This window comes from Phycodurus eques, chromosome 11, assembly GCF_024500275.1.
Source record: "Phycodurus eques isolate BA_2022a chromosome 11, UOR_Pequ_1.1, whole genome shotgun sequence".
In the NCBI taxonomy this organism is placed as follows: domain Eukaryota; kingdom Metazoa; phylum Chordata; class Actinopteri; order Syngnathiformes; family Syngnathidae; genus Phycodurus; species Phycodurus eques.
The window spans coordinates 1905692-1923024 of NC_084535.1; the positions used below are offsets into that span (position 1 = coordinate 1905692).

At 42.0% G+C, this 17333-nt stretch overlaps 1 protein-coding gene across 1 annotated transcript in view; it reads right to left on the bottom strand.

Moving 5' to 3' along the window:
• Positions 1-4494: 4494 nt before the first annotated feature.
• atrnl1a (attractin-like 1a) overlaps positions 4495-17333 on the bottom strand; it is a 111829-nt gene continuing 98990 nt past the window's right edge. The window contains exons 29-30 of the mRNA XM_061690662.1: positions 9567-9681; positions 4495-4682 (exon numbers count right to left, since the gene is read on the bottom strand). Of these exons, the coding sequence (XP_061546646.1) occupies positions 4579-4682; positions 9567-9681 (219 nt within the window). The 3' untranslated portion in view covers positions 4495-4578. The remainder of the gene's footprint in view (positions 4683-9566; positions 9682-17333) is intronic.

The window sequence follows — 17333 nt, forward strand, 5'->3', positions numbered from 1 at the left end:
GTTATTGTGAGAATGTGAGACATGTTTTCATTTTAAAAAGTAGCCTTGGGAGACATTTAAAAAAAAAATGTCCTTAAATGTAAAGTAAATTTTTTTTCTTGCTAGAAAGAAATGCAACTTTGCACAAAAAGTGCCATTTTTAACTGAAAAAAAATAAGACCAAAGAAAGAAAACTTCTTGCTAAAACTTTTTTCGTGGAAAGGTTGCACACCCCTATTTAGCCAGGAAACCTTTTTTTAATTCAACCCGAATTTACGTGTGACATACACTGTTAGCATTAGCCAGCTGGCTGTAAAGCAGTGATGACGAACGATGGTCGTCGTTAGCGTTTTGCTTATTAGCATCGCAAACGTCGTCATCTTCTACGAGCCGCCCTCTCACCTGAGCTCGTTATCGGACGCTTCTTGAGAGGGCGCTGTAAAAAAGTCGTCATAAACACGACGAAGGCGGATGAGCGGGGGGTGTCCGGGGTTGCGCTAAGAGTCCCCACGAGCCAATTGGTGTCCAGGTGACGAATAGATGCTGAATACTAAAATGCGTCGTTGGAATACGACAGCGTTCCGGGATGCCTTCGGGAATGACCAACACCGCAAGTTTACAGTCCTAAAAGAAATATACCAGCAATAAAGCCCCAAAAGCTCTTCTGTGATTCCACAAACAAACTTTTCAACGGCATCACGCCTTTGACGGTCATCACACCAACCTAATCCGCAAATAATCTACACAGACACATCACACCAATGATTAAATGACATCGGCGGGAACAGGAAAAAAGGAGGGGGGGAGATTTTTTTTTTTATCTTGAATAAATATGATCTTTTTACACAAAAATTCAGCTTCTTTCTCGAAAAATACAATTTATTTTGATTGGAAATAAAACTACAAAAAATACAGCATTTATTCTCCAATAGTTTTCTTCTTTCATTCAGTGAATATGACTCTTTTGACCAAAAACATCTATATGTTTTTCAAAATTGACAATTTTATTCTCTGAAAAATATTTTTTTCATGAAAACTTAGAATTTTTCTCTTGAGAAAACACAGCTCATTACTCAAAAGATGAGACTTGAGAAACAATATGATTGCTTTAAAGGAAAAAAAGAAAATCACCCCAAAATATTTTCTTAGCAAAAGAATTGACTTTATTTCACCCCCTCAAACGTTTCATTGATTCTTTTTCTTAGAATTTATTTTCACTAGTAATGCAGCTTTTAAAAAAATAAAGAAATATGTTTGCTTTTATTCTTTCAATAGCACATTCAAAGAAAAATGTGACATTTTCCCACAAGTTATAATTATTTCTCTGAAGAAAATACACTTTTATTCATGAAAACATTGAAGAAGTGCAGCCCATTTTTTTTTTTTTTTTTTTAATAAAACAATCCAACCTTTTTAAAGGGGAAAAAAATGTTAGTTTTTTTTTTTTTTTTTTAGTGGCGCACGCTCTGTCTCTGGGTCCCGCGGGGTCTCGGGCGCGGTGTGAACGTCGGACTGAATTTCCGAACGGACCCCAAACACTAGGCTGAAGCTAGGATTGGTCGGCGACTGCATGACATCACGACGGGAAGCCGTTTTGGCCGTAAAACAAGCGGGAAAACTTTTGCGATCTCTTTTCCATGGGCGTTACTCTGAACCAAGTGGAGGAGCTGAACCTTCACCAACCTTATTGTTTGACTTTGTATTTTCGAATAAATTGTTCAACTTTTTTTCACCTCGACCAGAATAAAAGAAACGGGCAATAGAGGTTTGTACGGCCGGCAGGTTATAGCCGGGCCGCGACTTTTCTTTGTCCTCTTTGCCTAACCTCTAACAAAATCCCGGCCCCGCCTGTGTGGAGTTTGCATGTTCTCCCCGTGCCTGCGTGGCTTTTCTCCGGGTACTCCGGTTTCCTCCCACATCCCAAAAACATGCGTGCTAGGTTCATTGACGACTCTTAATTGCCCGTAGGTGTGAATGGTTGTTTGTTTGCATGTGCCCTGCGATTGGCCGGACCAGTTCAGGGTGTACCCCGACTCTCGCCCGAAGATAGCTGGGATGGGCTCCAGCACGCCCGCGACCCGCGTGAGGAGAAGTGGAACTATGAATGAAAATGAAAAGAATGAATACATTTTATCCACCAAAAAAATATATTTAAAAAAATCCAACTCTCAAAATACGCAACTTTCTCTGGCACATTTTCCCCAAATCACCTAAAATCTACTTCTTAACATGACTGCCGTAAGATTTTGACTTTGTCTTGAAAAAAAGAATGACCAGTAAGATTAAGACCCCTTTGTCCAGATAAGATTTGATTTCCACAATATGACTTGAATTCGTGGTAATACTCGTTTACGAATGAAGGCCTTCGTTTTGTCGACTTGGTAAGGACGTGTATGAGGTCACGGAAAGCGCTGCTGTCCTCACGTATTGAACGTCTTCACATCTTCCAACATCGCATGGCTGGATGAAGGGAGGCGGGGCGTGGGGGGGTGCATTAAGGAGCTCTCCGGGGGTGGGGGGGTTGGCCTTGGTTGTTTTCTTGCTGACGTGTGAAGCCGCGTCGCTGCCAGGCGTCCACTTACAGCTAAAAACGCTCGTCTTTCATGTACACAAAAGCAGCACTTATCTCCCCACTAATGGCCGCCGGCCGCCTTTTAAAACATCTTGAAACAGAAAAGTCAGATCAACTTTGTCAGCCTTTTTTTTCCTTCTATAAAATCGACCTCCATCAACCAGGAGGGCCAACGTTTTAGCTCCTCTTCAAGTTCCTCCACAGGAGCCATCACCTTCTATTCAACATTGACAATGTTTTTATTTTTCCCAATAACTTCTTTTCATCCAAATCAAATCAAATCAAATCATAACGCTGCTAAATTGGCAGGTTTTTTTTTTGTTACTGTACAATAATAGACGTGAAATATTGATGAAATAATTTAACATCACCAGCATCCTGAGATGACTTTTTATTTATTGACAACTGTCTTCTCGTACGATTAAAACTGTTTTCTTTTGGATAGAAAATTTGAATCTTGAAAAATTGGACTTTATTCTCGGAAGATTCCAATTTTCTAATCTTAATCATTTAATAATTTCTTAATAATTTTGGAAATAAAACATCAATCTTGACAACTTTGAATTTATTCTCATAACTCCCCCCCTTGAAAAAAAGACTATATTAGGCGGCATGGTGCTAACTGGTTAGAGCGTCTGCCTCACAGTTCTGAGGACCCGGGTTCAATCCCCGGCCCCGACCGTGTGGGGTTTGCATGTTCTCCCCGTGCCTGCGTGGGTTTTCTCCGGGCGCTCCGCTTTCCTCCCGCATCCCAAAAACAAGCATGCAAGATTAATGAAAGACTCTAAATTGCCCGTAGGCGTGCATGTGAGTGCGAATGGTTGTTTGCTTGTTTGTATGTGCCCTGCGATTGGCTGGGAACCAGTTCACAGTGTACCCCGCCTCCTGCCCGATGATAGCTGGGATAGGCTCCATGATCCATGGTCATTTTAAAAAGAAATCGCCCAAAATATTTGATCCTCATAAGATTATGATTTTGGGGAGCACATTTCAAAACTTTATTTTTAATATTTAAAAAAACAGTCAGTTTTAAAGAAAAAGTTGCAATGTTACGATAAAAGTAATTTTTTTCCCGAAAAAAAACCAGAATCTTCACTAAAATAAAATGGTGGACTTTTGGTAGAAAAACATTTGATTTAAAACCATTTTTCATTATATATAATGATAATCACCAACATCTTGGGATAAGTTTTTTTTTTTTTTTTTTTGTCCATCGACTATACAACTTTATTCTTATATGATTGTCGTACTTAAGAAAAAACACACAAAAAAATGTTTCCTCCAAAAAACAAATGCGATTATCTTGAAAGAACACTTCAAGTCGTTTCTTTTTTGCTGCAAAATCAAAACATTTGGGGTGCTAAAAATCAAGCTTGCAACTGCTAGTGAGACGAGTGATTCAGTAGCAAAGTTCTTTTTATTGTCAATGCCCTGCTCGGCTGCCTTTCTTAATAAGACAATTAATATAATAAAATAATGCTAATAATACAGACAAAACATATTCAACATTAAAATAACAAAAGTCAAAGGACAACAGGACAGAACATGTAAATTAGACATGTACTGTGGGGAAAAAAATTAGGAGGGTGATTTTTAGTCTTCTGTCATTAAAAAAAAAAACATTTTTGAATTATATTTGTCAAAGTTGCATAATTAACGTGAAGTTTCTCTACAAATTCCATTAGTAGCAGTAGCTTGAACGCTTCTCTTAGAAGCTCCTCCTGTAGAGTCAAGTTCCCTAGCGAGTCCAAGACGATTTATTAATGAGACACTGACGACATGCTGAATAACTGTTGGGAAAAGTGAAAAAAACAAACAAACAAACGACATGTTCCAGCTTCCAGAGGAGACATCAGGATTTACTGGGTCAGATTCTTCATCTGAGCTTCATGTCCAAGTGGGAAGCTTTGAACAACTTCCTCATTGAACTCAGTTTCCACCACGGATGAAAAATATCCGTATTTCCATTCCGTAATTGTTCCACCGGTGGAGATCACTCGAGGTCCCAGCGTGGTGTACCGCAGGGTTCAAACACAAGTCCCCTGGTGCTGCACAGCGTGTTTGCGTTGCTTGATGTCCGTCGCTCGCTGCTGCGACGAGGCGTCCACCAGGGCGCTGGCGATGGCCACGCCTGACGGAAGGTAGTTGAAAAAGATCATCGGAATGGTCCTTTGTGTTACGAAATGCACCCACAACAGCAAATAAGCTCAAATGACTTCAGCGTGTTTTTTTTAGTTTTACAAGTCAAACAGGAAGTGATACATAAAGTCAGAAAATAACACAAACAGGGAGTTACGCAGAAAGGCAACATCAAAAAACAAACTGAAAGTCCTGTAAAAAAAGAAGTCAGAGGAAGAAAATCAGGAAGTCACTAACACAGAAACAGGAAGTTGAACAGAAAGACAACTATGAACTCACATCGGCAGTCACACTGAAATCTAAACAGCAAGTTACAGAGGAATATACACAGGAAGTCCTTGAAGAAGACAAACAGGAAGTCAAACAGGAATTAATGGGGAAAGTCGAACAGGAAGTCAGAGGAAGAAAGTCCACAGGTCGCTAATGTCAAGAACCGGGAAGTCACAAAGTCTAACAGGAAGTCACATCGGAAGCAACATACAACATCGAACAGGAAGTAAGAGACACGCGAAGTCCTGGGACAAGACAAACAGGAAGTCACAAAAAGTCACAGGAGAAGTAGGAAGTCCCAAAGGAATAAAAACAGCCACCAACGTCCCAGAGGACCAAACAGGAAACATTTGATATTGATTGTCTGAGTTTGTCGTTTCAAACCCTTTAAATGTATCTATAATATACTATTTACATCAAATTGTACCTTTTTGGTCCCATCTTAGTGTCTTTTGACCAATCCGGAATACACGCAACCTACTTCTGCATTCGGCAGAACGGGTCGAAGCACTTGATCCCGGTTCGGGGGATTGGTGATGGGGATCGGGACAAAGCGCCCGTCCAAACTTTAAACGGCTGCAATGTCACCACAGAGCCAACAAAGATGACAATATTCCATGTTTACATATATCATATCATATCGTGTTATTTGTATGAACAAATGATATGAAATGTATTTAACTTTTGTCCAAAGACGCCAGGCATACACAAAACTAACGTTTTTGTGTATGGCTTTGGGTTCAAACCGTCACGTCATCAAATCGTAGTCACGCTCGTTAGCGTAGCGTAGCTCACACAGGAAGTCACGTGACGTTCCGCGTATAGTGGATTACTTTTAATAATAACATTAATATTCCACGTGTGACAAAGCCTCTTTTTTCACATCCATTAGCAAATTAAATTGCTCAAAAGTCATCAAAAGAGCACGCGGGCCAGCAAGCTTTGATGGGATTGTTTTGGCAGCTGACTTGCGTGACATTAACCTAATTTAAAATATTATTTAACCTAAATTAAAGTAAAACTGCCTTCTACCATCTGAAGAACATAATCCAGAGCTTGCATGTGTCAAGCAGACCAGGAGAAGTTCATCCATGCTTTTATCTTAAGTAGACTTGGCTATTGTAATGGTCTTCTGACTGCACTCCCTAAAAAGAGCATTCAAACAGCTGCAGCTCATTCAGAATGCTGCAGCTCGAGTTCTGACCAGAACAAAGAGGTCCGAGCATATGACTCCAATTCTGAAGTCTTTACACTGGCTTCCAGTCAGCTTGAGAATAGATTTTAAAGTTCTGCTACTGGTCTATAAATCACGAAACGGTTTGGGTCCTGAATGCATGAATGAAATGCTAATGGCATATAAACCCAGTAGGGCTCTGAGATGGACAGACTCGGGTCAAATAGCGGAGCACGGAGTCCAAAGCAAACACGGTGAAGCAGCATTTGGCGATTAGGCTGCACACAAATGGAAGACGTCGTTGCCCCAAGTGTGCATGTTTTGAAGTCCAGGTTCAAAAAAGGTTTTTTTCTCGTGCTTTTTAGAGCATTTCCACTTTTAAATGATATTTCTTGCACTGTACGCTGTTTTGATTGTGTTTGTATTTTATTTGTTTTTCCCCTTTGTTTTAAATGTTTATCAGCTGTTTTTTGCTTTGTTTTTCCATGATTTTAATCATGTAAAGCACATTGTGTTACCTTGTGTATGAAATGCGCTGGATAAATAAGTGTGCTTTACTTTGCTTCGCTTAATCATCAAAGCAGGTGGCACAATGATGTCGTTAGCTCAGCGGGCGACGCCACGTTGGTGAACATCGTCACGGAAACGCGGGACAAAAGCATCTGAGATGGGAGGAGACTTTTCCTGTCCTATTTCATAACAAAACTTTTTTGTTGTTGTTGTTGTTTTTTTTGTGAGGCGCTATCTGTGCTAAAGTAAAAGTAATAATTGTTGAATTGTATTTCTCTTTTAAATTTGAATGCATCCGCCCATTTTCTGTGCCGCTTTCTCCTCACGCGGGTCGCGGCGTGCTGGAGCCTATCCCAGCTATCTTCGGGCGAGAGGCGGGCACACCCTCAACTGGTCGGCAGTTTTTAAAAAATGATTTAGCCCGTTATTTGGTTAAATTTAAATTTGTCTTTTCAGTTGATTTATTCATTTTAATTATTGATTCCATGTTTGCTTTTTAAGTTAATGTTATTATAATCACGTGAAATTGTATTTCTTAATTTAATGTTGCTGTAGTTAAGGTAATAGTTTTTTTGAACAGAATTTTAGTGAGATTTTTTAAATAATTTTATTAGATTTGTTATTCAGTCTTGTATTTTGAACTTAAAAGAAATGCATTTATTTATAATTCAAAATTTTCATTTAATGTGATTTATTTTATTTTTTATTTAGTTGAATTAGAATTATTAATTTCATTTGATTTATTGAATTATTGATTACATTGTAGTTTTTTCATGTAATATGCAATTGTATACAATTGAATGTTTTTGCAATTATGTCATGTTTTTTGAATTACATTTTGAGTTCCTTATTTCAAAAATAAACTCATAATTTAGAATTTGAAATGTATGTATTTATTGATTCCGTTCCCCCCCCCCCCCCCCCCCCCCCCCCCCCATGTTTTAACTTTAAAATGCATTTTTATTTCACGCCCTTTATTTTGAAATGGTTATTTTTACTTTGGTCTGGGTGGTTTAGTGGAAAAACCTGGAGGGATGCGACTCAAAGGAGGCCGCTGCTTTTTGCAAACAAAAAGCAGCTAAAAGTGGAACGTCCTCACGGAGTATTCCTCTTGAAGCTTCTCCCAGCGAGGCCGGCCGGCGGTAGACGAGGCTGGCGCGGGGCCGACATCAATGGAGGACGCCGGCCTGACCCTCCTCTGAGAGTCTCCCTGGGGGACGTAAGGGGGGGGGGGGGGGGACGCGGGTGGGCGCCTCCTCTTTTATCTCCACTTTCACGCTCCCTGGTGGTTTTACACTTTTTATTTATTTATTTTTTTTTAAACTAAAACCAGGAGACGCTTAGCCGTAACGGGGAAGTTCATGAACGGCAATTGAATTTTAATCAGAAGTGAGATGCGACTAACCCTTACCATAACAACACCTACCAACCCTGAATCTACCCTTAACCCCAAATCTAACCCTCAGCCGAAGCTTAAAACCAACAACAATGAGAGAAGCGAAAGCTGCAGGCGAGAAGACAAAATTGAGACCGAACACAAAAGATTTGTGCCGAGCGAGCAAAAAGCTTTGAGGGTCCAGTTGGGAAGATGTCGGGAGGAGTTTCGGGGCTATCGAGTGTCACGTGATCTCACAGCGTCAGGAGAGTCGCCGGCATCGATCCGGATTGGGAGGTCCGCTCGTGATGATACGTCTACCCGATTTCGTGCTGCTTAATGGACTTTGTGAACCAGGTCTGTGAGACACTTCCCCTCTCACCATCCATCCATTTTCTGAGCCGCTTCTCCTCACGCGGGTCGCGGGGTTGCTGGAGCCTATCCCAGCTGTCATCGGGCAGGAGGCGGGGTACGCCCTGAACCGGTTGCCAGCCAATCGCAGGGCACATACGAACAAACACCCATTCGCGCTCACAGTCGTGCCTACGGGCAATTTAGAGTCTCCAATTCATGCATGTTTTTGGGATGTGGGAGGAAACCGGAGTGCCTCGGGTTAAACTCACTGCACCATTCACAATATTATATTTCCTCATTTTTCAGAAAGTTCAAGTGCTCCAATTTTGCTGTCTGTTCATTTGGCAAATGTTGTAAATGGAGCAGGAAGTAAACCGGGAACTATTTGGCCCGTCGCTGGCGAGATCGGAAGTACGTAAGAAGGCCAATCAACGGACTTTTGGTTGCTGCTCTTTTTATTTTAAGTTCAAGAACTGAATTACTACAATCGTGTCTTTATTGAAACGGACCTTGGAAATGACCAAGTATCACCTGTATCTTGTTGACCCCTTCTTTGGTCACTTATCAAACTTTGGTATCATGCTCCGCCCGCTCACAACAACAGAAACTCATATTATTCGCAAAGTAGTGCCGTCCGTCTGTGTAGTATACGTGCTTAAAAGTTAGAAGGAATCCGAAATAAATCTTTTGGAAAGTTTGTCTGTGAAGGACACCCGACAATGACTGAAATGAGCTGCAACTGGCCGCTTTGAACCAAAATGGCAGATTTCCGGGTCTTTTCAGGCTTGGCATTTTGAGACTTTTTGGAGTCTCCTCATGACAAATGGGTCTACCAAATTTCATGTTGCTGAACGAATTTGGCTCCAGGGGTTGACTTAATTTTTGTTGGAAAAGGTTTTATTGCCAGTCATCAAACTTTGCTGCCATGCTTCACCCACACACAATCACGCAAACTAAAACTCTTCACAAGTTAGATTCCTTCATCTGTCTGGTGTGGGTGCCTCAAATTTGGTAGCAATCGGCCCAAATCTCCAGGACGACACTTGTTTCGTCTTTGAGGCACACCCGGAACCGAGCCAAATGATCCCAAGGGCGTGGCTTCTTGAAACCTTTTAATGCTCAGGAGCTAGCAAATCTCTGCTTATTTAAAAAAAAAACAAAAAAACATGAAACTTAAAATTTGACGTGTGTACCAGATTGTCCCGGCGGCGGCGTTCCACACGACATTCTGGGTAAAAACATCAGCACGGTGAGAACGGCGGCTCCGCTCCCCCAACACGGCTCCGTGGCGATGGCCTTCGGCAGCGCCTGCAAATGCACGCATACGCACGCGTGAACATTAAGTACACGCGTTGATAAGACAAAATAAGATCCTTACGGGCACCGGCGAGACGAGATGGTGCGCATCGCGTTACGACATCCGACGCTACGGATAATGTTTCCGCGCTATCGATCGCGTTCAACCTTTATGCTCAGCTACGCCACAAAGGTCGCACGCCAAGACCTGATGATTAACCGCGCCAACACACACACACACACACAGATCCTATACATGGTGGGTGGAAAGAAGAACAACCCTAAAATGGCTGCTTCAAACCAAAATGGCAGACTTTCCGTGTCTTTTCAAGCATGACTTCTTGAGAATTTTTTGTGGATCTCCTCATGATACACGTCTACTAAGGGCGTAACGATTCGTTTGCGATTCGATTCACATCACGATTTATGGTTGCCGATTCGATTCAAGGACGACATTGGTTCATTAAGATCCGATCCGAAATGATCCAGTGGCTGGAAATCGATTCAGTAACTTTTGAGTCCAAAATTCATCCAGTGTGAATGTGAAATAAAAACCTGCATACTGGACAGCGCAGGGGACATTTCTTAAACTCTCATTGTTGTAAGCGGAAAAACTAATTATGGCCATTAAAGATGAAACTTTTCCTGATCTACTTTCCTTTAATGTGTCTTATTGTGTACTGTATGTGTTTTCGAATGGACTATGAGTCTTCTGAATAAAAGTTGATTAATTGTATTGTTTTGCAATAAAACAAAGGGGAGGGGGGGGGGGGTCAATTGTATGAATTGATACATCGATATGATGAATGAATGGTTACGCCACTAACGTTTACCAATTGTCATGTTCTCAAGTCAAAGCCAGTTAGACATGGCGAGGGAATCTCATTGTGGCTCGCGAAAATGACTTCAGGGCCTGAATTTTTCGAAATAAGCCTCAAATGGCTGCTTCGGAACAAAATGGCAGACTTGCCGTGTCTTTGAAGGCAGGACGTTTTTTTTCGCGGGTCGAGTTATGACGGGCCCGAAATGTCGACCAAATGTCCCGTTGCCAAGTAAAACAGGCTTCAGGGGCTGGCAGGGTCATTCTGGGACCACTGCAAATGGCCACTTTAAACCATAATGGGTTTTTTTTCTTGGGACTTTTTTGAGGGTCTCGTCACGACAGACATGCCGAGCAATTTTAATGTTGCCGTGTCAAATTGAATTGGAACGCTATGATATAAAAACATTGCAGCAAGATGTTGCATTTTTCTTGACGACAGCTGTTTGCCAATTTAAGGGTAAAATCGTGGATGTTATTTTAGCGGGTCAGGTTGCGGTGTGATTGGCCCTAATGTCCGGTTTGCGCGCCGGATGCGGTTTTGGTGCCGGGTCTGCAAAAAGAGTTATGCGCAGGGGTTCCTTTTTAATGAAGTCGAGGTCTTTTTCAAGTCTTAGGAAAGATTACAAGACGTGAAGATCTTTCATAATGTCAAAAGCAGACGTGACTTGCGGTTGGAAATGAGAACCGAAACGTTTCCTGAACTTTGGATGAACGTCGTCATCGGCGACCGGTGTTACCTTAACGCACGAAAAACATCCCATAATGTCAAAAAGGTCTGTTAAGGGGGCGGCCTGCTCCCCGGGGGGTTTTGCGACGACATTGACACATTCGTTCGTCTACGCTCGAGTTGCGCAGGCAAGCGCGGTGGGCGGGTTGTCAGCAGTTGAAGTTCAAACAATACAATCGTGCTTCTGCGAAACCCTCACCCAGGCTCCAAACCCTACCCACGGCTTGAAACCAGAATGCGAAAACCAGGCCTTTCGTTTGAAGCGCTTATAGGAAACTCTTAACCCTGGCTTGGAATCTCACCATTAGTTTGAAATCTTCATTTGGAACCTAACCCACAATTTGAAGTCCTTACTGTACTTTGAAACCTGAAACCTGCCTTGAAAGCCGAATTTGAAACCGAAACCCTCGTTTAAAGACCTTGTTTTAACCCTCGTTCAAAACTTGAACTCCTGTTTAAAACCGTGATTTGAACCCCAAACTCTTATGTAAAAACAATTTGAAACATTAACTCTTGTTTAAAACCCTAATTTAGGCTTGAAGCCCTAATTTAACATCCTAACCCCTGCCTGCAACACTGACTTGAAACCCTAAGTCTTGTTAAATTAAAACCATAACTTGAAGCACTAACCTTTGTTTGAAATACTAATTTAGGCTTAAAACCATAATTTCAAACCCAAACTCCAGGTTCTAACCCTAAACCCGAAACCTCACCCTAATCTGAAACCCTAACAACTGTTTAAAACCCTAACTCCTGTTTGAAATCCTAAACGAGGTTTGACTCCATAACTTGAAACCATAACCTTTGATTGAAACCCTAACACAGGCTTGAAAGCCTGTAGCCCAGAGAAGAAACGTGAAACCCTAATTTGTAACCTTAACCCATGCTTGAAACCACAAGTGGAAACACTAACAAGCCTGTGTTAGTACCGTAACCCATGATTACATCCTAACCCAGGTTTCAAGCCTGAATTTGAAAGTCTAACTTCCGTTTGAAACCCTCATTAAAAACCCAAATTCAGCCATGAGACCCTCATTGAAAACCCAAATTCAGCCTTGAGAACCTCAATCAAAACCCAAATTCAGCTGTGAGACCTTCATTTAAAACCCAAATTCAGCCACGAGACCCTCATTAAAGACCCAAATTCAGCCTTGAGACCTTCATTAAAAACCCAAATTCAGCCATGAGACCTTCAAGGAAAACCCAAATTCAGCCTTGAGACCCTCATTAAAAACCCAAATTCAGCCTTGAGACCTTCATTAAAAACCCAAATTCAGTCATGAGACCCTCATTGAAAACCCAAATTCAGCCTTGAGACCCTCAATGAAAACCCAAATTCAGCTGTGAGACCTTCATTTAAAACCCAAATTCAGCCACGAGACCCTCATTAAAAACCCAAATTCAGCCTTGAGACCTTCATTAAAAACCCAAATTCAGTCATGAGACCCTCATTGAAAACCCAAATTCAGCCTTGAGACCCTCAATGAAAACCCAAATTCAGCTGTGAGACCTTCATTTAAAACCCAAATTCAGCCACGAGACCCTCATTAAAGACCCAAATTCAGCCTTGAGACCTTCATTAAAAACCCATATTCAGCCATGAGACCTCCAATGAAAACCCAAATTCAGCCTTGAGACCTTCATTTAAAACCCAAATTCAGCCACGAGACCCTCATTAAAAACCCAAATTCAGCCTTGAGACCTTCATTAAAAACCCAAATTCAGTCATGAGACCCTCATTGAAAACCCAAATTCAGCCTTGAGACCCTAAATGAAAACCCAAATTCAGCTGTGAGACCTTCATTTAAAACCCAAATTCAGCCACGAGACCCTCATTAAAGACCCAAATTCAGCCTTGAGACCTTCATTAAAAACCCAAATTCAGCCATGAGACCTTCAATGAAAACCCAAATTCAGCCTTGAGACCTTCATTTAAAACCCAAATTCAGCCATGAGACCTTCAATGAAAACCCAAATTCAAGCCTTGAGACCTTCATTTAAAACCCAAATTCAGCCACGAGACCCTCATTAAAAACCCAAATTCAGCCTTGAGACCTTCATTAAAAACCCAAATTCAGTCATGAGACCCTCATTGAAAACCCAAATTCAGCCTTGAGACCCTCAATGAAAACCCAAATTCAGCCTTGAGACCCTCAATGAAAACCCAAATTCAGCCTTGAGACCTTCATTAAAAACCCAAATTCAGCCACGAGACCTTCATTGAAAACCCCAATTCAGCCTTGAGACCTTCCTCTGAAACAGTAACCCTGCGTTGCAACCCGGATTTGAGGCGTTCAAGCTCTTGTTGGTCAGAACGACTCATCCCCCGCTTCCACTTTTGATCAAGATTGAAGCAGACCTTCCCTAAAACCTCCCGAGCTCCGAGAACACGGTCGTGTCGATAACGAGCACCCCCCGCCCGGCGCCTTGCCCGACCCCGCTTCCCCCGCGACCCATCGGGGCGTCCGTCCGTGTCGGCCCCCGCCGTGCGCAAAATGCTCGTGTCCAATCTTTTCCACGTCCTAAAAAATGGGACGGCTCTATGGAGCTCCTCCCTGGGGAGTCGCGTGTGTGTGTGTGTGTGTCTCAAAGGAAAGGAGTGAAAATGTGGAGTTAGAGCGTGAAGATTCATCTTGTGTCCTGAGGATGTCGACGTGAGGGAAGGGTGGGGGGGGGGGGGCGCAGTGGGGTTTTTTTTCCTTGGGGGTGGGGGGGATGTCCACATCGTTTGAGGTAGTTTTTTTTTTTTCCTGAGGGCAACAAGAAGAATAAAAAAAAAAAAAACCCAAAAAATCCCTTTAAGGCTCAGACGGTGTTAGGGTGCAAAGTGGCAGCTTCATCCCTGCAATCAAGGAGATGCTGCGGCAGATCAACAACAAATTCACGCCGCCGCATTCTTCAGTTCGACGGTGGCGCAGCAAGGAAATCGCAAGTACGTAGGTAACAATTACATGAATACATACATAATAAACACATAACGAGGAGAAAATAGCAAGTGAACAACAACAAAAAACAACAAATTACTCATGACTAGTAAACAACTAAACGTGAAATCAACAATGTCAACAGAAAATGGCAAAAATAAAGTCGCGGACAAGCGAATAACAATAAGGGACTAATAAGCACATAAAATAATACAAAATGAACGAATAAAGTAAAAAGTCAAGAAGTCATAATAACAAGTAAATAATGGATATAAAAAAGTGAATAACAAATAAGCAAGTAAATAAAAATAAACACATAATAGATAAACAAACACACATGAATAAGTTAATAAAAATCAATAACAATAATAGTATTAAAATAATGAAAATAACAAATAAATGTAATCAAGTAATAATTATATATATATATCCATCCATTTTCTGTACTACTTTATCCTCCCGCGGGTCGCGGGCGTGCCGGAGCCCAGCCCAGGTAACTTCGGGCGAGAGGCGGGTACACCCTGAACCGGTCGCCAGCCAATCGCAGGGCACACAGAAACAAACAACCATTCGCACTCACATTCCCGCCTATGGGCAATTTAGAGTCATCAATGAACCAAGCATGCATGTTTTTGGGATGTGGGAGGAAAGCGGAGTACCCGGAGAAAAGCCACGCAGCCACACGGGGAGAACATGCAAACTCCACACAGGCGGGGCCGGATTTGAACCCGCAACCTCGCAACTAACCAGTTATATAATATATATTATATAATACAAAATAGATATAATACAAAATAATAAAGAACAAAACAAATAAAGAGCAATGTAACAAAATAAATGAATAAAACCAATCTCAAAATAAATCAAACACACAGATTAGAGATAGATTAGATTTCCTAAAATAAAAAAAAGACAAATCAGACAAATATAAATAAAGAGCAAATAAGTCATGAATAGCAAGTAAATAAAAAATAATTGAAATACAAAATAACAAAAAATAATAAAAATAATAATAAGAAGAAATAATAAAAAAACAAGTCAATAAAAATAAAATCAAAATAATAAAAATAAGCAAGTCAATCAAAATAAATCAAAATAATATCAATAAACATTGATATATATATATATATATATATATATACATCAATGTTTTCATGCCACTTGATAAATGACGCGGAGCTAATTAGCTCCTCCTTGTCTAATTACTCGACTGATTCATCCTACGACATCACCGTCGTCTTCTCCTCGTCACAGGTGGCAGACAGCAGGTCAAACCTTCGTCTCCGCACACCTGCGTAGTAAATGTGCGCGTGTGTGTCGTGTCGCGTCTCCACTTGAGTGGTCTGCAAGTGGAGGACGACAGCGAGGTCTTCTCTCCGCTTTGTCCCCCCGACGCCTCGTCAACTTTTCTTCGTCCTTATTTTCTATCGCTTTCACATGGCCTTCATTTTTTTTTTTTTTAACCGTTCTTAGCATTGGCGAGATGAATGTGCTTACCCGCTCAAATAAACACGCACACACAAACATCACGCGCGCACAAGGCCGTCATGGTGACGGCTGGCGAAAATGCAATTTTTCCTGCCGCGGGTTCGATATCGATGGATGAGGAGGATTATTATCGACCCGCTCGCGAACACCAAGAAAAGGTGAACAAAATCGTCTCATGAGCACAAAGGATCTCAGCCGATCCTCCGCAGAACAACAACGCACGCACTGCAACACACGATATCCACGCACACACAACTCCAACGACGTGCGCTCCGTGTACTTAACCTACTTCGTACTATATCGTCGAAACGCTCTGATTGTATCTGTAGCTGTATATCTAAGAAGAAGACGACATATGAACTTTGCTCCTCAATCTCAGAATGTCACTGGTGTGCTTAAACAAACACGGACTGCCGGTTCAGCCGGCTGTGTTCGCTCATCTTTCTATCAGAAAACATTTCAAATCAATCAATCCATCGAATAATTTGCTTAATAAATAAAAGATCATTTGCTTAATAAATAAAAGACAATAGGAAGATTATTCGTGAAATGAGCGACACGGACGTAGTTTTTGTTCTCTTTTATCGGACAACTGAGTGGAGGCTCACCTGCAGTGTGCGCGCGCGCGTGTTTCGTTGGGTACCTCGCCGCAAACATCCTCACGCTCACCCGTCGTAAATATCCTTAATCGCCGTCTTCCTCACCTGCGTGCTGATCTACATTAAAGGCCCGCCCGCCACGGCAGAGTAAAGACGCCACATTAAATGAGCGCCTCGGAAATTGATGGATGGCTTACTTGAAGCGACATTTTCAAAATGGCGGCTCGCCGTTAATCAGTCACAAAGGTGCGAACGCACGGAGCCGATCGCGGGGCAAAGTGGGGGTGAAGGGGGCGAAGGCGCCCAACAAGTATTGGGGAGTACACAGTACGGCCGGGGAACGTTTTGTTTGTTTGTTTGTTTTGTCACAGTGTGCGACTGGTTAGAGCCTCTGCCTCACAGTTCTGAGGACCGGGGTTCAATCCCCGACCCCGCCTGTGTGGAGTTTGCATGTTCTCCCCGTGCCTGCGTGGCTTTTCTCCGGGCGCTCCGCTTTCCTCCCGCATCCCAAAAACATGCACGCTAGGTTCATTGAAAACTCTAAATTGCCCGTAGGTGCGAATGTGAGTGCAAATGGTTGTTTGTTTGTAGGTGCCCTGCGATTGGCTGGCGACCGGTTCGGGGTGTGCCCCGCCTCCTGCCCGACGATAGCTGGGATGGGCTCCGGCGCGCCCGCGACCCGCGTGAGGGGAAGCTGCTCACAAAATGGATGAATGGATGTTTGTTTTGTTTTTTTATTGGCGTGTGACATTTTCTGAACATAAGAATTACACTGCAAAAACTGGGCTTACAAAAAACCACTTGGCAAGATTGTTTTAAGCAAGTAAGCGTAGATAAATAAATAGACAATGGTTAAATTGTACCATTTGATGCCCAGGCGGAGGGGCTAAGAGTGTGTAAGGTGCCATTTTCAAAGGTGAAAGGTGAAGTGTGCCGAGCTGGAAGGAAAAATAGAGAAAACCAAAAAAAAAAGGAGAAAAAAAGAAAAGTGATTTGTGTGTGGGAAAATACAATAATCAAAAATATTTGGGACTTTTTGCTGTACTTTTTGCGAGTCAATATTCGCCCTTTTGCACTTTGGGAGGTCAACACCTGTTTTACGT